Source organism: Canis aureus, chromosome 7, assembly GCF_053574225.1.
Source record: "Canis aureus isolate CA01 chromosome 7, VMU_Caureus_v.1.0, whole genome shotgun sequence".
Classification (NCBI taxonomy): domain Eukaryota; kingdom Metazoa; phylum Chordata; class Mammalia; order Carnivora; family Canidae; genus Canis; species Canis aureus.
Genome location: NC_135617.1, coordinates 50898868 through 50922126, shown reverse-complemented (window position 1 = coordinate 50922126; position 23259 = coordinate 50898868). Strand labels below are relative to the sequence as shown.

At 35.9% G+C, this 23259-nt stretch overlaps 1 protein-coding gene and 1 long non-coding RNA gene across 20 annotated transcripts in view; one reads left to right on the top strand and one right to left on the bottom strand.

Annotated features, from left to right (window-relative positions):
* MLIP (muscular LMNA interacting protein) overlaps positions 1-23259 on the top strand; it is a 256011-nt gene that overhangs the window by 181251 nt on the left and 51501 nt on the right. For all 19 annotated transcript variants that reach the window (XM_077903611.1, XM_077903598.1, XM_077903604.1 and 16 more), the window contains 2 exons: positions 1715-1759; positions 12291-12335. In XM_077903611.1, the coding sequence (XP_077759737.1) occupies positions 1715-1759; positions 12291-12335 (90 nt within the window). The remainder of the gene's footprint in view (positions 1-1714; positions 1760-12290; positions 12336-23259) is intronic.
* LOC144317346 (uncharacterized) overlaps positions 1-23259 on the bottom strand; it is a 55955-nt gene that overhangs the window by 14023 nt on the left and 18673 nt on the right. The window contains exon 3 of the long non-coding RNA XR_013383308.1: positions 4103-4182. This is a non-coding gene — a long non-coding RNA (uncharacterized LOC144317346). The remainder of the gene's footprint in view (positions 1-4102; positions 4183-23259) is intronic.

The following is a 23259-nucleotide window of genomic DNA, read 5'->3' as shown; positions in this document are numbered from 1 at the left end:
TGTGAGGTCTTCTAGATCAGTCTTAGACCTGGGGCTCAGTCTATTCTTGGTGGGTCACAGATTCTGACTTTTATCTCCCTACACCTGTGAGATGGTCATAAGTTTGAATCAGATTCTCAAGCAACTCATCATTGGTTGCAAGTATCTGTAGGATAAAAGCTGGTCTCAGGTGGTGACTCCTCTCTTTGGATTCCCATCTTCTCCTGATCTTGCTCTCAAATTCTTTTTTCTCTTATTAGCTCATTGATGTCTTTAATAAATAATATGCCAATATTGCTTTAAATATCTTACCCAACTTTTTGTTGTTTATTTTGGAAGAATCACTTTCAGTCCTTGGGGTATCATTCTCAGAAGTGGAAATCCACTTTGAGAACTTTTCATTTGTACCATCTTGTTGAAATGCTCTTTGTTTAGTTATGTACATGTCCAGCTCCCTCACTTCCTTCAAATCCTAGCCCAAATGTTACCTCTCTAGATTGACCTCCTCTCTGAAATTGTAAGCTCACAACACTCTTGACCTTCTTAACATCTGGGTTGTCTAAAAGAAATGAGGTGTTTGGCAGAAGCAAAGATTTTCTCTGGAAGAATATATTACCCTAGCCTTCAAATTATTTCTACTCTTTTTTGTTGTATAACATATGGTGTAATATATGGTATGATTTACTTCCAACATACAGTATAATTTACTTATTTGTTATTTTATTGTTTATTTTCTCTCCTGCTAGAATGTAAGCTCCCCAAAGGACAGAGCATCTTTGTGTGTTTTGTTTACTGATAAGCTGAAGTGTATAAAGTTCCTGGCACACAGTAGATATACAATGAGTATTTCTGAGAGATGAATGGATCAAATAGACCATCTCACTTCAGAAAGTGGGCCTACAAGAGAAAAATTAGGGGCTTACCAAACAGTATTGAATGCTCATTTGAAGTTAATGACCATTAATTTATAATGAAAGAGTTTCCCCACAATATTTTGCTTTTCAAGTCTAGAGAAAATAGATGATAAGGTCTATCCAGGTTTGTTGTTTTCTTTTCTCTTCTTCTTCTTTTTTTTTTTTATAAGATTGATTTGTCATAAGGAGAGGGAGGCAAGAGAAATTAAGGTGTTTAAACAACTAAAAATAAGTATATGTAAACCAAGAGGTAATAACACCACAATGGAAGTGGTAAAACTCATTGATTTTGAAGTCTCAATGAGGCTGAAGGAATGTCACATTGGGGACATTTGAGAAGTGAATGGAAGATAGAATTCTCAGTGGAGGATGCTCAAAATCGAAACTTCACAGATTTTCCATTTTATTTGCGAAGGAAAAGTCTAGAAATGATCCTAAGAGTGGATGAGTGAAATGAAGTAGACGAGAATACCTTTGGAGTTGAGAGATTTGAGGAAGTGAGAGGATAGAGGCTTCCATGTGAATTTTGAAAATGGCAAAAATCACACAAGGGACCATTATGATCCATGAATGAATGTCATCAGTAAATACGAGAAAATTTCCCAGAAAGCTGAGAGATAATAACAATGAGAGGAGTAATGAAGTGATATAGCTTAATGAAATAATTTTTAAAGGGACAGGGCTTTGTATAGAAAAGAGAGCAAGATGGTTAGAAAGTCTTAATAACAAAAAAAAAAAAGGTGAACACTTATCCCAGAAGTCGAGTCTTTTAGTACTTTTGTGGTTACTTCAGTAGTAAAATTAGTTTCATTTTTATACAGATGCCTACAACTCTTCCAAGAGCAGCTGGTCGAGAAACCAAATATGTAAGTCCCTCCATAATAATACATACTGCTTTTTAAATGGGTGCATGTGTATGCTTTGGAGGAAACTCAATTATACAGCCATTAAAATTGAATCCGTTGATTTTTTTTTCGTAAATGGAAAGGGGTAGGATGGTGCAATTTGCCCAGATGTGGAAAATCAGGTTATGTCAGGTAAGTTTATTGAATAAATTCCTTGTTAAGTGAGGTCTAGTTTGATTAGTTTGGCTAAATAAAATGGAACTTCAACACCTGCTTTCTGTCTAATTATCAAAGTGTCTAGGACATTTTCATTTTTGTAATGGTTTACTGTGCTTATTATAAAAGAGCCAACTCATATACTTAAAACATAAGACTTGTCAATTTCCAACAGGATGGCCAGTTTAGTTGGCTTTGACTAGTTTGTTGCTTTCTTTCATTTAAATTATTGTCAAATAAACCAGTTTCCACTTAAGCAAAAATAGATTAATAGATGTGTAGATACAGACTCACAGGCTTGATTCAATTAATTATGTGGAGCTGGCTCTGAATGCCCTAGGCACACACACATAGCCTCACCCTGTTTCCACTTTTTATTCACCTCATAATCCATCATGTGGCCAACTTCTGCTTCTGATTGAATATCTTCAATAGAAACAATATTTTGCTCTAAGCAAATGTTTAGTTTTTAGTTCAAAATAAAACACTAAATTATTTATTTTAGGTTATACCTTATACTTTCTAATGTACTCTTTTCATCATCATCAAGAATACATAGTAATTAATTATGTATTTTGTGACATATCTTTTTTTCTACTTTATGTATTTCTGTCTTTATTTGGATGTCCCTAAGGCAAATAATAAGCTGAATGAAATCACTGAATTTTATCACATTTGGGAAATGATGTTTAGAGGGTATGGATAGGAATACTTAGACTATTTTCCTAGAAGCTTTCACTCTTTTGTTTTTATTGAAAGCCATTAGGAGTAATTCTTAGAAGAATAGAGACATTTAGTAGGCTGTTCCCAAGTTTAAATCATAGCATGGCTGTTTGTTGTCTGATCCTGGAAAGTCACTTAACCCCCCACCCCATGCCTTTGGTTTTTCATCTATAAAATTGGGAAACTAATAATTTCCTGATGTATAAGATTCCTATTGGTTAATGTATAAAAAGCCCTTGGTGTAGACCTGACATACCGGAATAAGTAGTAGTTCTTCCCTTTCTTCCTCTTATTTTCCTTTGCTTTTCCCTTCATCTATGCTCCCCCCCCTTCTTATTTCTTCCCTTTTTTAGAGGAGTAAAATTGCCATGATTTAGTGGAGTTCCTTGATTCTAAAGTTGAATACTAGAGAAGAAAATTCCCTAAAGATGTTTCAATACTTTTTGTGACTAATACATGCTACAAGAGCCAGACACACAAGAAAACAGCTGCAAGTTTTGCTCTCTCATATTCCTTTCTCACCTACACCTACCTGTCACCAAAATACCTCTGATGGAGACTCATTTACAAAGAAGGTGGGGAGAGGCTGATACTTCCTCTCACCCCTCCCTGGGAGTGGCCAATTTGACAGCAACTGCAATAATTCTGGAGGGACTGCTTCAATCTCCATAGTTAGAGTTTATTTCAAATTCTTCTTCAATAAATTATCAGACTTAACTAAAGTAGGTTAACATTTGCCCCAAACTTTGTGAGAGCATTTGAGTCATGCAAAGTTAACACTGAATCATCAAATAGATTTAGTATAGACTAGTACAAATATGAACTCTGATTCAGATAAGATTCTTGACTTTGATTAAATTTGGTTTCTTGAGTGAGAAGCTTTGCCTTTTACTTTCTCTTACAACATGACATTTGAATTGTTGTTTGTGATACCTTAAATATGTCCATGTCTTTTGGAAGACTATAAAGGGTAATTTTGTGGTGGAATGTAAAACCCGGTTCTTTGGTGCCAAATCACAGGGAAGCCACACTTGTAAATATTTGGCTGCAGTCATTATATTTCCTAAGTGATATCTGATACATTTATTTTGAGATGGAAAAAAAATGAGATTTTAGAACATAAGTCCACTTCAGCCATAAGCTTTGGTCTTATGTGAAAATCTATTTTAAATACGGTATGTTCTGATTTTAAAAGAATGACATAGTAATATTTTCTTCTAGAATTCTAATATTCATGTTGGCTGAACTACAAGATACCTTAAGTGTGATTTGAATAGCTTTTACATGATTAATTAATCTTTCACTATATTTTTCTGCCTTTCTCTCCCATGGAAACTCAAAAGCAAATCTGAGAAGTTTTTTAAGTATTTCACTACCTCTTTTCAAACTTGGAAGGAAGTAGGCATCTTCACAGTATATATATACCTGCTGGACTTGGTGTGTCATTGACTTTGTAGAAATTCTTAGATTCGGTCCAGAAACAGGGATCTGCAGTTTACCAATTCCTACACCAACAGGGAAAAAAGAGAAGACTTAAATAAGAGCCAAGAAAAAAAGTTTTGTGATATTTGAGATTAGCATGGACCACTCAATATCCTTATCTCTGGGGGCTCTCTCAAAGTACAGTACATAAACTATAAACCACAACTTGTAGAAAATATAGTCAGAATTTTCTAGCTAGGTTTATTATTCAATTTTTGTTCCATTTTTGTTCATTGATTCAACAAATATTTACTGAATGTCTACTGTGACGGCTTACTGAAGAGTCACTGGGGTGAGGTATGAACCTAAAAAGGTCCCATTTCTGCAGTTTATAATGGGGGAGACTATAAACAATTACAATAGTAAATGAATAAGACATTTTCTTTTAGAAATTAGAGAAAAGCTAGCTATAGAACTGGTTGATGTGAAAACAGATGTACAAAGCTGCTAGTTTTCAATGTATCTGTATTATCTATTGGATTTCCAGTGTTCCTAGGATGATTATAAGTTTCGTTATTAAATAACGAAAAATTGTGTGACTAATTCCTCTTTCTGGAGCCTTTGGTAAAACACTGACTTTTTTCCATGAAAAAAAAAGAAAAGAAAAAGCAAAAAGATTAGTTTCCCATTCTTACTCTTTATTGCACATATTGTTACATTTCACATAGTCTTTTTTTTTTTTTTTTGTATGAGCCAGATGCAGGAAAAGTACCATCAGTTCAGTCTAATTAGTCAAAGTTTTCTTCAATTCATGGTGTACTTGAATTGCAAGTTATTTAAAAGTAATTTAATTGAAGTCTTCTTAAGTGTAATAGAATTTAGGTGAGACTAACAACATGTTGAGTAGTGGTGATCTCCACAGGTCACTTGCAAGATTGATTATATTAATTTATTATCAATTTTCCACTCGATTATTTTGAGTTCTTACCTTGCAAATGAGGTTTAAATATTTAATTTAACCGTACATCAGTCTTATGAGGTGTGTATTATTATTATTTCAAGATCTTCATATGACAAAGAAGGAAACCAAGTCTTTGAAGTCAGAGTAGGCAAAATCCAGCCCAGGTCTCCCTCACATCAGTCTGTGGCATTAATAGTTGTATGAGAACTATAGAAGATATGGGAATGGTTTGTTTTCCTTAAATATTTTATCCATTAGTGTTATTCTGGGTCTAAATGATTTCTTCACCTTTAGTGGTTTCTTAGACCTTTAGTCTAAATTATTCAAAAGTAATTTCATATTTGGTGGCAATATCTAAAATGTCTATTATATTTTTAACATCTTAAATCACTCTCATAGAAATTAACTCATAATTTCTCAGATGATGTATGAGTGAGTTTCTCATAATTACTTATTTTTAAAGAACTTCTTTCCCCCTATGTAAAGGAATGAATTTGCTATTTGAATTTCTATTTCATTCTGTTTTCACTCTATCATATTTGGAGGGGAATGTCATTTTTTCCTTTGCATTATACTTGTCTTTGTAAATATTTATCTTTCATTAACTACCACCAGCATAAATTATTTCATTCATGTAATCCAAAACCATAGTATGCTTTCTTTTTTTTTTTTTTTTTTTTTTTTTAAAGATTTTATTTATTTATTTATGAGAGAGACAGAGAGAGAGAGGCAGAGACACAGGCAGAGGGAGAAGCAGGCTCCATGCAGGGAGCCCGACGTGGGACTCGATCCCGGGTCTTCAGGATCACACCCCGGGCTGCAGGCGGCGCTAAACCGCTGCGCCACCGGGGCTGCCCCATAGTATGCTTTCTTAATAAAGAGCAACCTCAGAAAATCAGGCAAATATTAGACCTACTACTAATTTATCAAAAAAATCCTTAGTTGGAATTACAGTCTATAGATAACAACTAATTTTATAAACTCTCAGCGTTGTATGAGTTACTTTTAAGTGTCAGAGAAGTAACAGACAGGCCTATTGAATATTATATGGCAAACAGATAAGATCCCATCTTAATGAGCTTGAGGGACAGAAAATGTCATAACAATGGATGCATATTGCTTTCAAAATATCACAATATATTAAAAATGTGTCAAACTTTATTAAGAATATTCCCCACTATCCATATATACAGATATTCAAATAAAGGTCACTGTCTCCAATTTAGGCAGCTTATGCACTCCCTTGTTGCTATGCTTGGCAATGTTGCTATGCTGGAGTGCTTCAGAGGTGCTGCCTACTAATGTAAGGTAGTCCTGGATCTGAAGGTAAGATGAGACTTGAATCCAGTCTATTCAATCCAGACCTTGGTCCAGATCTGCTTCCATAGGATTCAACCAGAGATTTGTTGAGTCACAGAAAGAGTTTAAACAAGAAATTCCACTCTTCTGATTATTCTCATTTATTTCTCTTACTCATTGTTCAGAAATACTTCTAAGGCATGCATATGTAAAAGGGGATGAGGAAGGAACTGATGGTAATTATCCGGGTTCTGCTAAATGAAGAGGGAGAGAAAAGGTGTAATGAGACACTCCTTATGCCTTGCATCCTTCTCATCATCATTTTAGACTTTACCAAATATGAAGGCACCATATTTTAGCCGAACTTCCCCTTGATCAGATCTTTTATCTCCTCATTTGCATATGTAAACAATGGCTGTCACTGGTTCTGCCTCCCTGTTATGTTCATGAAAGGTGGAATCCTCAGTCCTTAGCATAAAGACTCAAACTTTTTAAATACTTTCAAATCTACATGTTATATTTAGGTTTTGGGGGGATATATTACTAATTTATAAAATTTTTTTTAGTGAGATAGAGTAATGCCTGTAGATAGAATAAACAATGTGAAGCAAGGGAAGATATGATGCCTCATAATATATCACTATGTGCTTGGTGCCTAACATTCTTACTATTGGATTCATTCTTTTGCATACATAGTAACTTATGTATAAATTAATAACAGGAACACTTGCTAGGCTAAGGGAAAGATGGTGTTTTATCATTTTATGTTTCCTCAACACCAGGCTCAGCACTCAATGATTATTAGGTGCTCAGCCAATATTTTAAGCATTTTCTTTCTGCCTGGGAGTAGTAGTAACATAATTCAGTTAACATATTATCACTAATTAGAGCTCTTTGAGTCGTGAGAAAAGGAAATTCAGGACAATGAATCAACAGAGAAAAGGTGGAAGAAAAACACTTTCATGATATTGAAAGGTGGGAGAGATGTAACTGGTGAAAGGGGGGAAAAAGCTGAAAGTGGAAGTATCGAGTGCAGGAGGCAGAGACAATTGGAATAACTGGATTTTGTTCCAGTCCCCCAACAGGATGTCTGCTGGTGTGATGTTAGCCAAAAAGGACATGTGTCAAGAATGGGGGAAAGCTGCACATTATAAGGAAAAGCAATCTAGACAATGCCTAAGGAGCTTCATTGTATTTCCTGTGCCTCTGACAACAAGTCTTTGGAAAAGGAACATAGTTTCTCTCCAAGCTGGCTTGGCACAGTGGTGGCCCTGTATAGCAATTTATTTTTAAGTGGATTTAAAATTTTCCTTTCTTTCCTTTGTCTTTAACTTATTGGTTTTCCATATAATCTAGCTCTTTAATAGACTTTCTTTGAGGTAAGGAATTTTGAATTTCACATTTTTTTTGACAGCTCTGTTGGTTTCTAAACTTTTTAAATGATGATAATAATGGTTAATATGGACCCTCTTTTCTTACACTTTCCTTTCCTTTCTTTTATGATTAAAATGAAGTTAAAGGCCTTAGAGTAGATTATAGGATTTTGTTTCACAAACCAGCCTTTCTAAACTCCTCTGTACTGTTGCTCCTCACAGTTAATATTAAGGTGGATAGACGTGAATGAATATAATCTTTAATGTTGTTCAAATCTAATTTCAAGTTTTGTTTTAGGGACGTCAAGTTGCTTCTCTCCCTTCCTTCAGCTAACTGATGAGCAGTGGTTCATATAGAGTAGCTTTCTTCCACCTCACACTGATCCAATCTTAGCTTACCAAAAAAATCTTTCCTCACTTTTTAGAAAATAATTGCTACAAACTTAATAACATGATTATAGCTATAGCATTTAATAAACCCTGCTAACCTGTATTAGGCAAGCAATGTGAGGCTTCTCAAAGAGCCTGACATGACTGGGTTGGTTGAAAGAATCTGGTTATATTCATAAGACACATAAGTCAATATTCTTTTTCTTTGGTACAGGAGCTGCAGTGGCTTTATAAATATTTACACCCCCCTGAGGTTCACATTTGATTCTATCCTTTCTCTGTGAATAGTTTCTCATAAAACTGATATGAAATCCATTGTATAGGGTAAAATAAAAACGGAATGGTGATGTCTAAAGTATTTTTATTATAATGTTAAAATTCCCAGTGAAGGAATTTTGGGGATTTATGGAGACTGGTACAAAGATCTTTGGGTTTTTCCCTCATTTAATCATTACTTTTCTTGAACATTTTATCTTTTTTCCCCCTCTAATAGTTTGGTATTATTTAGCACAACACACTTATAAACACTAGTAGTGTAGTTAAATTGTACAGGTACTTTGTTTTTAATGTGTATCCCAATTTCCTATAATTATTGAGATGAAAGTTTATCTAGGTTATGTTTTAGTCAAGATACATTTAATTCAGTGTATATCATAGAAACTATTAATTTAACTTAGGGAGTTCATAGAGAATTCTCTCACTATTGCAATAAAGGAAAATTAAAGGGAAAAAATGAAAACTTTAAGGAAATCAGTATTACTTGTATTTATTACATTATGAGCTTAAAAACAAAACCCTAGGTGGACTGAATGTAATGGACATTCTAAAAGGTAATTTTTGAACTGGATAGCCATAAACCTTAGTGCCCACTAACCTGGTCCCAGCGATTAGAGATGGGGAGCATTTAGCCAATACACCCTGCTGCCATAGAACAACCATGAATGGCAGCAAGCAGCAGTAGTCTTGTGAATAAAGGTATGAGTCGAAAAGCAGAAAACAAACAATATTGGTCACAGTGTGAGAAGGACTGAGGGTGCCTTGTCAGTATGTTTGGTGATTCATACTTCTATACACTTGGCAATACCATAAGAACCACTAAGCTCTTAGTTTCCAGTTATCATTCATATCTCAGAAAGTAAAAAAGAATATTGACACACCTATAATAAACCTTGAAAACATTTACAATCTCAAAAAGAATGGAAATGTTTAAGAACACAACTTTATCATATTTCAGCCAAGTTTATTTATAATTAACATTTGTGTGTTGGCCACTTCCATCAAAGTTGAAGGCTGAGTTGATGTAGAAGCTCAGCCTCCCATTTAAATGCAGAAATGCTGATAAAACACAGTTATTAAAAATATTTAAGTAACCCAATCTAGAGTAAATAAGGAGAAACTTCTGAATGCCAAAAATGAAATGGGAGTTCCAAGTGGGAGCATTAAGGAAAAGCTAAAGCTTTGGTGGAACATAGGTACGTCAGAACCTATGTGCTAGGACCCAGGAGCTCAGATTTTAACTTTCACTGTTTAGTAAGTCTGAAACTTGTATATGAATCCTTTGTGTACATCCAGGATCCCAGAAGGCCGCACTGGCCATGAAGCATGGAATAGAGAAAGGATAAAATCCTTCTACCATCTCACCCTACACTTTAGGTTGGTGAAAGAGCCATCCATGAGAAAATGGCTTCTAAACCTCTGGAACTTGAAGATGTGGGGATCTACCACCCTTCAAGTTAGGGTGATGAAATAAAATGGAAGCCAGTGAAAGTCCTAGGATTCCCACAAGCACTGTACTGTCAAACGTACTGGAGGCATGTTTTCCCAGGCCAAGGCTTCTTAGACACATATACAAATCACCAGCAAGGTTACCCTGACTGAAGATGAACTCAAAATAAAAAATCAATAACTGTAAAATGACTAAAGAACATCGTGGAGGAGAGACATGAAGGAGAGTTAGTTGATACAGGAAATGGGAGATTTAGCAATAAGGAATTAAAGGAAAATCTGAAATGAATGTGTAGATACACTAAAAATGTTAAAATAGTTAAAAGGAGTTACAGATACCATAAGAAATCTTTGAAAAAGAACAAAGTAGAACTTCTAGAAGTTAAAATAAAGTCCTTAAAACATAAAATTCACTTGTCATGTTGAATGCATTAATATAAAATTGCAGAAAAATTAGTTATCAAGTTTATATGTGGAAGTAGGGGGGCACCTGAATGGCTCAGTGGTTGAGCGTCTGCCTTTGGCTGAGGTCATGATCCTGGATGAGTCCCCTATCAGGCTCCCCATGGGGAGCCTGCTTCTCCCTCTGCCTATTTCTCTGCCTCTCTCTCTGTATCTCTCATGAATAAATAAACAAAATATATATTTTTAAATGTTTATAGGTGGAAACCATTCAACGCATAAAACATGCAGCCTAAAGGGATAAAAAACATGAAAGGAAATTAATAGAAACTGGGGATAGATTGAGAAGACTAAATATATATTTAATAGAAGCTTCCTAAGAAGAGATGAGACATAATGTGAAAAAGGCAATATTTGAAGAGGTATTCATGGAAGATTTTCCAGAATTGAAGAAAGATATGCATATTCAGAATGAAGGACCACACCAAATCTCAAAAAAGATACATAAAAAGAAATCAACCCTCAGATATATCACAGTGAAATTACAGGATATTACAGAGGAAAGTTTTGGGCTTTTTTTTTTTAAGAGTCATGATCTCAGAGTCCTAAGATTGAACCCCGAGTGCATGAGTGGGGGGAGGAATGCAAAGGACAGGGAAAAGCAAAATCTGCACTGAGTGCAAAGCCTGACTCAGGGCTCAATCTCAGGACTCTGAGATCATGACTCTCAGATGATGACCTGAGCCAAAGTCAAGAGTCAGATGCTTAACTGACTGAGCCACCCAGGCATCCCATAGACTAAAGTTTTAAGTGCTAACCAAATATGTAGACATATGATCCACCAAGTTATGACATTTAGACTGACAGAAGCCAGAGCCAGTGGGATAGTGTCTTCAAAATGCTCAGAGATCATAACTATTAACGTAGAATTCTATGTCAAGTTGAACTCTCAAGAATGAGAACAAAATAAAAACATTTTCAAGCAAAGTCCAAGACGGTAAGGTCTGAAAGAAACAGCACAGCATATACTTCAGTAAGAAGGAAACTAAATCCAGATGGAAGGGGTGAAGTTCAGGAACCAAGGAGGAAGAAATGATATTAGCCTCACCTTGAATTGAAAACAATTAAAAAAAAAAGATTGATTGATTGATTGATTTGAAAGAGAGAAAGAGAGAAAAAGAAGGTGCAAGCACACTGAGAGAGAGGGAGAAGCAGACTCCCCACTGAACAGGGAGCCTGACATGAGCCTGGATCCCAGGATGCTGGGATCATGACCTGAGCCAAAGGCAGACACTTAATAACCAAATGTGCCACCCAGACACCCCCAAAACAGTTTTTAAATCTAAATTGTTATCTCTCCAAAATCATGAAAATTTCGTTATGCTTTCCTTTGTATATAGAAATACATTAAGGAAAAATCTGTTTTTGTGTCAATTTGCTGTGAACAAATTTAAATATCCAACAATGCTAGTACATTTAGGTAAAATGTGGAGTATATACAGAGACTGAAATACTATGTAATCTTGAAGAATTATTGCTGTCTTGTGATAGTGCTTATGTTAAGATATTAAGGAAAAGCTAGGGTAGCCCCGGGTGGCGCAGCGGTTTGGCGCCGCCTGCAGCCTGGGGTGTGATCCTGCAGACCCGGGATCGAGTCCCACATCGGGCTCCCTGCGTGGAGCCTGCTTCTCCCTCTGTCTGTGTCTCTGCCCCTCTCTCTCTGTGTCTATGAATAAAAAAAAAAAAAAAAAAAAAGGAAAAGCAATACATAAAACATCATATTCATCATTAGATGAGGTGTATAAAAATATACACCTCAAATTTTGTTTATTTACAAAAATTCACATATTGTAGGGCAATATACCAAACATATTCAAATCATTTTTTGGTGGTACAGTATTTTTTTTCACCTTATACTTTTCAAAATTCTATAATGGACATGTATTCTTTAATAAGAAAAGAACTTAAGAAACTTAAAAATATAGATACTTTATTAAATTATAAATTTCACTAAATAAACACCATATTTCTAATTTTGCAGGCAAACCTGTCCTCACCATCCTCTACAGTATCTGAGAGTCAACTGGTATGTATCCTCTCATTAAGTCATGGACCTACTTTAGAAAATTCTGACCTCTCAAGACAGCTTTGAGAGAAAGTGAATGAGAATCAATGTACTACATATATTTGCTTACTTGTCTGACAAACGTTTACTGATGCTTTACTGAAGCTGCATGCTGGTTGTTTTGCTGCTTATAAACATACATAAAACCATACACAGACCCTGTTTGCTAGGAACTTGCATCTTATTAGTGGGACTAGCATGATGTGGGTGGGGTCAGAAGCAAAATGCTATTGCAATTTAGAGAAAGAGATACTCAGTTCCTGATGGGACAGATGCAAAAACATTCAAGGACAGGTCACATTGATCATGTTGGACAAGTTCCGAACTTTAAGAAATGAACAATGGGCTATTTCAGGTAGGAAGGTTAGGATGTGAATGGTCTAGATCAGTAATAAGTAGTAGAAATATGTGAACCATAAATGGAAGTCACATATGTAATTTAAAATTTTCTAGGAGCCACATTAAAAAGTTAGAAAAAAACTAAAAACAAAAAACAAAAAGACAAACACAGGCCACATTTCAAAGATATATTTTATTTAATGATATGTAAATACTACTTCAAACATATAAGCAGCATAAACTTGAGATATTTTACATTCCGTTTTTGTGGCTAAGTCTTTCAACTATGCTGTATATTTTACAACTGTAACACATCTCGATTCAGAATTACCACATTTCATCAGCTTGACAAGGGGCTACTGGCTACTGTATTAGCGCATATCTGGATTCTAGAAATCTGTTACTTATAGATGAAAATTTGATTACATAGAATTATTTTTCCTTATAGTGTTTTGTGTTTTCTATTCTTACAGTGGTTGGCAAATTGAAACTATGAAATAAGTTGCCTAGATAATACTAAAGATTTTCTATATATCTTTTAATTTTTATTGTTTATAATTGTAAACTCCTGAACAATAAGCATCTTTGGTATAATTAGAAAAATTTGTAGTAAAGCAGTTTGAGATGTTAAGAAGACAAAATCACTGTTTAGTACTGTTATTTTTCCCTATTTAAGCAATTCTTTTGGTGTCCTATATCCATAGACAATAAGTCATGTTGTCATTATCATGCCAAACTATGTTCATTTGTGTTTGCATGTGTGTGTGTGTGCACGTGATTTTAGCGTTCGTTAGTTTAGAATAGTGGCTAGCAGTATGGTATAGGTGAAAGAATCCTAGAATGGGGGTCAGAAGAGCCATCTTTTGTTTCTGCTCTGACACCTGCTGTTAGGCTGACAGTGGAGAAGTCACAAATCTGAAAGTTTGATCCTCAGTTTCCTAAATGAACAATGAGAGCATTCTATTACATACTTTCCAAACCCTTCTAGCACTGTGAGTCTATGATTACTAGCAGAGTGATATGAAGAAGTTGCCATGGAAACAAGCATTGCAATAACATAATAAAGTTGAATAGTTTCCCCGTTTAGATATGGAAATATTACAACTATTTTAATATTTAAAATAATGGTATACTTGTTTCTTGAGAGCAATGAGTGACATATATATATATATATGGCAAATATATATGATGATTTCATAAAAAGAGACATATTAAAAACAACTCATTGTAAATGCAATAAATAAACCTTTCCCCGTCTAATACAATATTTCTGTGAATTCTAGGTTTGTGTTCCTTAGGGATAAAAATGCAAAGCATTGCTTTGACTGACTTTAATGATAATTTCTCTGCATTTGCTTTAGACTTTTTCTCTAAAGAGTTCAAGGAATATCTTAACCAAGTTTTAAATTAAGTTTTAATTCCCAAATTCCCTTGAGACATAGGTTGGTTTGTGAAGGGATTATTATCAAGCAGGCTTATCACACAAAAAAAGAACATCTGGACTGATATAATTACTCAGCTTAATCACTTTGACTTCTATTTCATGGCATTAACCCTGATTTCATTACTGGGGAATGGAATAGAATAGAAATAATTGCAAGCAAGGAATGATATATGACATTTGCTTCTTTGAAGATTTATGATATTTTTGCTCTTAAGTAATATATGAATGAAATTTAAAACTTTCATTTCTATGAATGAATTTTCAAAATTTGTCATCTCAAACTCTCTTCAGAATTAAATTCTGAATAATTTGAGTGAGAATGCCTTTGAAAAATGGAACTATGTATATATATATATATATATACACATATACACACATGTATGTAAACATGTCTATAGCATACACACATATAGATGTCAAATAATAGGAAATTTTGATATTATATGTTGCTTTTTGTTAGGTATATATATCTGTAACACATAAAAATTATTGGGAACATATGAAAAATTATAGTCAAATTATATAAGTAAATATTCTGTTTTGTGTAAAATAAGTAATTAGTAAAATTACTGTAGTCTTGTTTTAGGGGAGAAATATAATAAATTAGTAGAAGTGAAAACATGATAAATCACTGTGGTAGCACAAGCTTTATATAGAAACCATTTTGCTTTTAAGGATATATAATTTTTTCAGACTTTTTTCTTTTTAACTTGGCTAACCTATTTGCTTGTTAACATTGCAACTGTTCCAATTCAACATTTGAAAGAAAAAAAGAAATGTGACTGTGTCCCTTATTCTTAAGATACTTCCATTGTTTATTTTGGAAGCCAAACTCTAGTACTGGGCTCAGGATAATAGAATAATTTGGGTGTCCATATGAAACCAGTTCACCAATCTGTGCTTCAGCTTCTCTTGTTCTGTTACACCACAGTAGGTGAAAACTGGAAAGGAACTTGGAGGTGAGGGTATGGAAAATGCTCATCTATAAAATGGGAGGTTGGAATAACTACTCTGTCAACCTATAGAGGGTATTACAAAGCTCATATATCATAGGATGTGAAGTTGCCAATATAGATTGTACATATGAGAGCCTGCAAAGGTATGATCACTTATGAAAGAGGAGGAGACTTGGTAGGGTGAATTTGGGTATGGAGATTTCACACCTGTGAATAGTATTAATAGCACAACAAGTGGAGCAAGAGGAAAGGAGGGATCTAGGCTAGAGCTTGTACCTCCACGAAGCTTTCCTAATTCCTGAGCTGAGTCATCTCAATGTTAACAGAGGCTGGTGGGGCCTCTTCTCTGGACAAGAAAACAGGTTAGGTTCCACAAGATGGGTAAGCACTGGTCTTTCTTGGTGGTAGGTAGGGGAGCCTTGTTTAGAAAACATTTGGCTTTTGCACTTGGTATTTACTGCCATTACAAAATGCTCGTTGTTGCCTGAGATGGAATATTGAAGCTGGAGTGTACAATAGATTAAAAAAATAAGCTATATGGCTATATACGGGTAAAAGCAAAGTGCAGCTTACTGGAACATGATAAAGAAGAGTGGGTAAGCTTTCAAATACTTTGTTCCTAGTTCTGAATGCCAGCTTTTGTGTCCTGCTTTAGTGGGGCATGAATCATCTTTCTGAGGGCCCTTGAGGTCATTTGCTGAACAAATGCAGCCCTGCCTGAAAGCTTTTGTGTAGAACTGATGTCTTCTTCAGGCTTGAAGGTGGTTTGTCCTTGACCAGTTTTCCTTGACACAACATACTTTAAGTGCTACAGCATTTATCTTATACGCCTCTTAAGATTTGAGTCATGCTATTGTCTTCTCTTCAACCATTAAAATATTTCAATTGAGCCCATCTGTTTTGTACACAGACAACCAAATGTCTCTTGAGCTATGGGATGTGGCTTATGATAATTGAAATCCTACGTATGTTTATTTTTGTACAACTACAGTAGCAATTGTAATTTTTTTTTAAGAAAGCACATCAGATAGGTACTTTCCTGGATAGTGTAGATCATTTAGTATCAATACTTTATATTATAAATGCAAAAATAGGGAAAGGAAAGTGTTTTTCCCTTTCACATTCATTTTATGTTGTTTTTTTTTTTTCTTCACAAAGTTCTGTCATGCATAATATCTCATTAGAGTCTCACAATCTTGTGAGCTAGCATGGCACGAACTGTTATTTCCATTATACTGATGAAAAAAACTGAAGTCCAAATATCTGTAATGGCATAATGGCATGTCAGCAGTCCCAGAGCTAATGGGTGGTATAAAAACATGCTTTCCCCCCTCAATCTTGGCAACTTTGCTCTGTACTATAGTGTTCTAAAATCTGAGGTATTTCTTTGAGGGGAAAAATGCTTACATATTTGCTTCAGGCATGTAATATTGTTTGTTGAAAAAGAATAAAAGCTAATAAAGGTTTATTAATTGAATGAGTGAGTCAGCTAAATAATCTAGAGCACACTGCTTTTGTCAACAATCTTGACTAGTAAAATGTTTTTGAGTTTCAATGAGCTTGTTGTCACAGAAATTCTAAAATATATATATGTGTATACATAAAACATTGGGGACTAAAGATGAGACTGAAGCAAATGGGTAAAAGAAACACAGTGGTACTTTCACAAGCCCATTGGATCCATCAAATTAGTAGAACTCCTAGCCTAGCTCACAGAGTTTTCTATATGCTATGTTTTATTACTTTATTTTTTTAGTATACATTTTATTTCTTCAAAAAGATAAAAATAAATTCATGAAAACTGAGACTCTGTTCTTTCTTTTCTTCTCTCATCACACCACTGCAGAGCTTACTACTGTCATCAAGGGCAATTAAAAACAGTCTACTAGGGGCACTTGGGTGGTTCAATGATTGGGCCTCTGCTTTTGGCTCAGGTCATGATTCTGGGGTCCTGGGACTGAGTCCCACATCAGGCTCCCTGCAGGGAGCCTGCTTCTCCCTCTGCCTGTCTCTGCCTCTCTCTGTGTCTCTCATGAATAAATAAATAAAATCTTAAAAAAAAATCAGCCCATGAGCTGCAGTTACTAATTCGAGAATGAGGTTGCTTTAAGAAGCCCTTATTTTAAAATATTAATAATGGATGCTCTAGGTTAGTGCTGGCAGTTAATTTTCAACTTTGGTCTCCAGCCAGAGGCAGTACCAATTTATTGTCATAGAATTATGATTGCAGGTCCAAAGAACAGAAACAATGTTTATTTTCACAGTGCCCCCAAGTAGCAATGTTCAAGCATAAGTGTATACTTGTTGAGTTAAAAACACAAATTAATAGCAGGCTCGGATCAGTGCTCCATGCAGGCTGATTAAACCTGCCACCAGGCTCCAGGGACTCTACATACTCTTCGACTTTTTCTCCCTCAAGATTAGCAGTATGTTTAAATATGATCTCCTTAGTTCCACCCCACTCTCAAAATCTCCAAAAAAGATGCCATTGTTGTCTTTTCGTATTAAAAATTTTATTGCTTATCACCATAAACAAATAAAGGGAACAACAATAATTTTCTTTTAAATGGGGAAGTTTGAAATATTTTAGTGTCTGTAAAGAACTGATCTCGGCCTTTGACTTCTTGCATCCATCAGAGATGGGAACTTCAGCCTCTACTCTTACCATAAGAGTGGAACTCACCAACCCACTTTCCTTCTTCTGGCCCTTTATTAGTAAAAGACCATATGGATCTTCTTCTTTTTTTTTTTTATTTATTTATGATAGTCACACAGAGAGAGAGAGAGAGAGAGAGAGAGGCAGAGAGAGAGAGAGAGAGAGAGAGGCAGAGACACAGGCAGAGGGAGAAGCAGGCTCCATGCACCGGGAGCCCTATGTGGGACTCGATCCCGGGTCTCCAGGATCGAGCCCCGGGGCAAAGGCAGGTGCCAAACCCCTGCGCCACCCAGGGATCCCTCCATATGGATCTTCTATCCTGAGGAGTTCTCTCTTCCTGGGTTACATAAAAAAAAATGTTACTGAAAAAATAATGGGAGACCCCTAGCTGACAATCACCATCCCTTGGGGTTTTCATCTTGGATCGTAGCCAGCATCCTAGGCTTCTTCTGCCTGTCAATTAATTTATTCATTTTTCAAATATTTAGTTAGCACCTTCTAGATTCCAGGTACAGTTCTAGGTGTGGGAGATGCAATAGTGACTGAAGCAATGATCTCTGGCCTCACAAAGCTTACATTCTAGTGGAGAAAGCAAAACAATAAACAAATGTCAGATTGTGATAAGTGCTGGATGCCAGCATTCCAGGGCGAAAATAATTCTGGAAACAGCAAAGAGCCCAAGTACAAACTCCCAGGGGAGAGAGCATCATAGTGTCTGTGCTAGGGTTGAGAGAGTGAAGGGGTGAGAGGGACAGTAGCAGCAGATAAAATTGGAAAATCAGGGGAGGTGAGTTGGGCATTGGAAAGATTAGGTCAGATAACACTTGGTAGATAGGCATTACCTTACAAGCATGGCAAGTGAGAGAGTGAGTTATTAGAGAGCTCTGAGAGGAGTCAAGTGACGTAATGGCTCAGTGTGATTTTTCTGTCATTTACTTAACTGAGTAGCCAGCCTTCTTAGAACAAAGGTTATAGATACTACAGTTCCTGACATAGACTAGGTCCAATTGGGAAAATGGCTCCAGAGAGCTTCTGATAGATGTGTCAGTACAATGGTGGTTTTTTCTGAGGCACTTCAGAGATGTCTTACATCCACTGTAGATCAGTTCTCAGTAGGTTCATCAAAATGAATTGAAACTTGCCATTTAGAGAAACTTCTTGTTATTCTTTCTGTGCTTTTTTGTGTTAACTGTGGGAGTCATTGCCTGTTTTTATTTCTTCATTTAGACTGGTAAGAAAATTATGGAGTTACTTTTCCTGGCATCATAAGAATAGCATTTGTGTTGTATTACTCATGAATCTAGCTGGATCTATGGATTCTATAACAGACAAAAATGAAAGAAGGGCCAGTTTAGACTAGTTTGGTTGCTGGCAATTTTGATCTTATAGGAGCTCACCTTAACAGACTTCTAAGTTGATTAATCTAATTTCCTTTGCTTTTATTTGGACACAAACTTAGCGAATTAGATTTGCCAGAATTAGAGAACAAAAGTCTACTTGAAGTCTGAAGATACCATGTAGCTATGTGCAAGGATGCAATATAGATTAGAAATCAATAAAAGATGGTTTCTTCTAAAGCCTCTCTTTTAGTCTGGAGGCAGAAGCTCAAGGTTAAGCAGATATCTTGGGTTGGCAGACCAAGGAAGATCTATCTTTCGGTGAGCAGGACAGCATTTTAATGGAATGAGTTCTAGTTGAGTGCACATGAATCACCTAGGGATTTTGTCAAAATTTGGATTCTGATTCAGTAGGTCTGGGGTGGGGCTGAGATTTGGTACTTCTAACAGGTTCTCAAGTGACGCTGATGGTGTTGGTTTACGTACCTCACTCTGAGTGGCAAGGTGCTAACATATATCTTATTTGGATAGATCCACTAGTTTACTCTGTGTTGCAATTTAGTCTTCAACAAATAAATGTAGATTACATAACCATTTGACATTGAGTAATGGGCATTAGGAAGAGCAGAGAGAAAGTTAACTAATATTCCAGGAGAGCCTTGGGTGTACCAGAAATAGCACCTTGCTTCACTTAGGTTATTTATAATGTTCTAAAAGGCACCATGGAACCCTTGTTTGGGTGATGGATTTGAATATGCAGAAACATGGCTTATGTAAAAACTCTACGTGGTATAATATCTGAGAGGACAGGAATGTAAATAATAAAATGTACCTTTACCTTTACTCATTATTGAGGGACCTAATCATGGACAGTTGTAACCCCTTAGCAGAATGTCCAGACAGGTTGAATAGCTTTTTCAAGGCCATACAGTCTATTAATACTACTGCAAAAATTAAAATCTGTATCCTTCATACTCTCCTCCAAGCAACATCATGATGTTTTTTGAAAATGTATTTTTAACAAGTCCAGGGAGGGACATTGGTACAAATTTTGATGTCTTGGCCATGCAAACTAGAGAGTCCTTTACAAGGTAGAATGTGGTATGGGAGACATAAATGTATGTGTGTAGGTGAAGGGAAGATGTATGGATGTGTATGTCGAATAGGAAAACATCACGTCCTACACTGTTTTTGGAGTGCTAATTCTGGCAGGAACATTTATTCCATGCTTAAGGAAAGAAAAACTGGATTTAGTAAGAGTAGTGAAAAGAAAGGTAAAATGATATCGAATGAAGTAATAATGGCTGACATCAGGTTTTGGCAATGAGCAGTGAAAATAAAACAGAAGCAATGAATTTAAAAAAAAATAAAAAATATAGAAATACTAGGACTTTATTATTGCTTGGGCAGAGGAAATTATAGAGGTTGGTATTTAAAAACAATTATAAGTGTCTATGTTGTTTCTCTGGCTGTCTCTTTGCAGTAGGCATAGGAATAATTAAAATCATGGGCTTAATGATTAGATCAGTCCTGAATTTAAATGTTGACTTCTTCCCATGTAAACTGCATGGCTTTGGCATGTGGCTTATTCTCTCTAAGTCTCTCCTAGGGTTGTTTATTCGGAATCGAAGAGATATTGTATCAAAAATATTGAATATAGAGCCTGCTCACATATAGATAGAACAGAGAGCTTGCATCTATGGGAGAATGATGGTGGTGTCATTATCTGCAGTGAGTCTTCAAGGATTTTGAAGTTGATTTCAAAGCATGTGAAATGGTATGGGTAAGGTACAGAGGCTGTCACAAACATGATTTGTCCATGTACTATGGTTTATGGAGAGTACAGGAGGTTCAGAATTGGACCATCAGTTGTTCGATTTCCATTTTGCCCATACTGGCTAAATACTGAGAGATGGTTAGTTGTGGAGGATATGGTTAAAGTTTATAGAATGGGAAATGTGAAGAATGTCAAAGGCAAACTATGTGCTTCTTTTGCTTCTATGTCTATAAAGTGTTACTGAGTGACAACAAGTGAAGGTGCAGGAGGAAAAATAGGACTGAAAGAAGAGGTGATAAATACAGTGTAAGAATCAGGGCAAGTGTACCAAGGTCAACTAGGCAAACTAGAATGAGGAAGACTCAGAGACTTCAGATAGATCCAGCATAGGGACATAGAGTCCAAGAAATGAGCCTGTGGGAAATGCAGTAGAGTAGAGGAAATAGGGAAAGAATTATTGTCAAATTATCAGACAACCATCAACTTTAGGAAATTCACAGGAACTAAGGAGCATAAAAACTGGAACAAAAATGAATATGAAATATCAGTAACTGATTCTGATACTGAATATCCAGAAGAGTCTCTTTGCTGGTTTCACCCTAGAAGATGATGACCCCAAGAGAAAAGATCTGAGTGAAAGTATCCAGGTGAGGATAACCCAGATCATCATCTTGCTAGCAATACAAGGGTCAGGTAGTCATGTTGCTCTGGCAGAGGGGTTCTCTTAGTATATCAAGGGCTCTAGTCAGCTTTCTCCCCTCTGCATTCATCTTTTTGCATACTGACCAAATTTACCTCCTAAAGCTCCATGTTTTAGAACCTGGTAGGCCCTGATTTCCTGCCTCACAAAGGAGCAGGAGAGAAGGAGAAGGTACAGGAATAGGAGAAGGAAGGGGAAATGAAACAGGAAGTCAAGTGGAAAAGACAGACAGGAAATCTGGACAACTTAGGATCATGACCTGAATATTAGGCATCTCTGTTATTATAGGTGGTTGTAGAAATCAGTAGTTTCCCAGGCTTTGTTCTTGTGTTGAGCTTACTGCTCTCGTATGTATACTCAACTGCAACTTCATACATAATTGCTCATTTTTCCCTCCTGAGAGAAATCAGAGTTTCTTAAGTGGGAGATATTTCTTAGCCTGGGGAAGATAGAGGGTTTTCTCCCTCTGTACTTTCCCAGTTGGCATAAATATAAAGACAACTGGGAAAATATCGATTGAAAAAAGTGGCATTTATTCAAGCCTCAAAATATATCAGGTGGTTTATAGAGCAGAGAGATAGATGTAGTCCCTGAAGGCTTGAGTTGTGAGCATCAGCATTGACTGAAGCGGGCTAATTTACAGTTTTCTGAAAGGCAATGGGGTTGAGAAGAATGATTATGGCAAAATGCTTAACCAGGAAAAGTGTCACAACTTTTTTTTTTTTTATTGAATTCTTATTTGGGATGTTTTTGTAAACTTATCAATCATTTTGTGACATTTTACAGTGTAACAAGATTCTGGTGTTTGTGAAACATCATTCTGAAATTGCCCCCAAAGTAGATTTCTCTTTCTCTCTCTCCCATCAAACTGACATTGGGTACAACTTTATGAGTCTTGAATGACTAGTCTATTAGCTAAAACTCTTTCAATTGTAAGTTACACAAGTTTTGAGTTTTAAAAAGTAGGAGGAAAGGAAAGTCTTAAGGAGCTGCAGGACAAGAATTTCAGCTGGGCCCCAGGAATGTTTTAGAATTTAGTTCTGGAAAGCCCCCAAGAGCCTCTCCTCCCTAGGCTCCCCGTACACTTTGCTTTCTTCCTTGATCTCATCTGTTTTTTTTTTTTTTTTTTTTTTTTTTTTTAATGGAGGATTAAGGCTTTCCCATAGCTCACAAATTGACATAGGTTCAATCCTCCCAAGTAATTCCAGAGTGATCTGGATTTCTATTCCATTTTCTTGGAAGAGAAAATGTGGTTCCACCTCCCCACCCTCTTAGGTCAGAAGGCCATTCCTGGTTTCATCATACATAATGTGAACATGGTTTCTGGGGCCCAGCTCTGCGGATGTTGGGGTTTGGGGAGTGATTTCCAGAAAAATAAATTGTTAAAAACTTGCTGGGTTGTGCCGAATTCATCTCTCCTATCATGCCCAGAATGAGAATGCTGCCTGGCACTAAGGACACTCTCTATAAATATTTGTCAAATGAAGTAGTTATTGAGTGAATGCACTGGTAAAGATTTAGGAACACATTTGGCTCGATAAGTGAGGAAGGTGTTTGAATTTTGAACATTGTGATAGTAGATCTTTCTGAGTTAATTGTTATAATAGTTAACTTTAAAATTATATTAGTTAAAATCATTTGATTTCTAGGCTGCTTTTATGTATTGGTAAAATCAT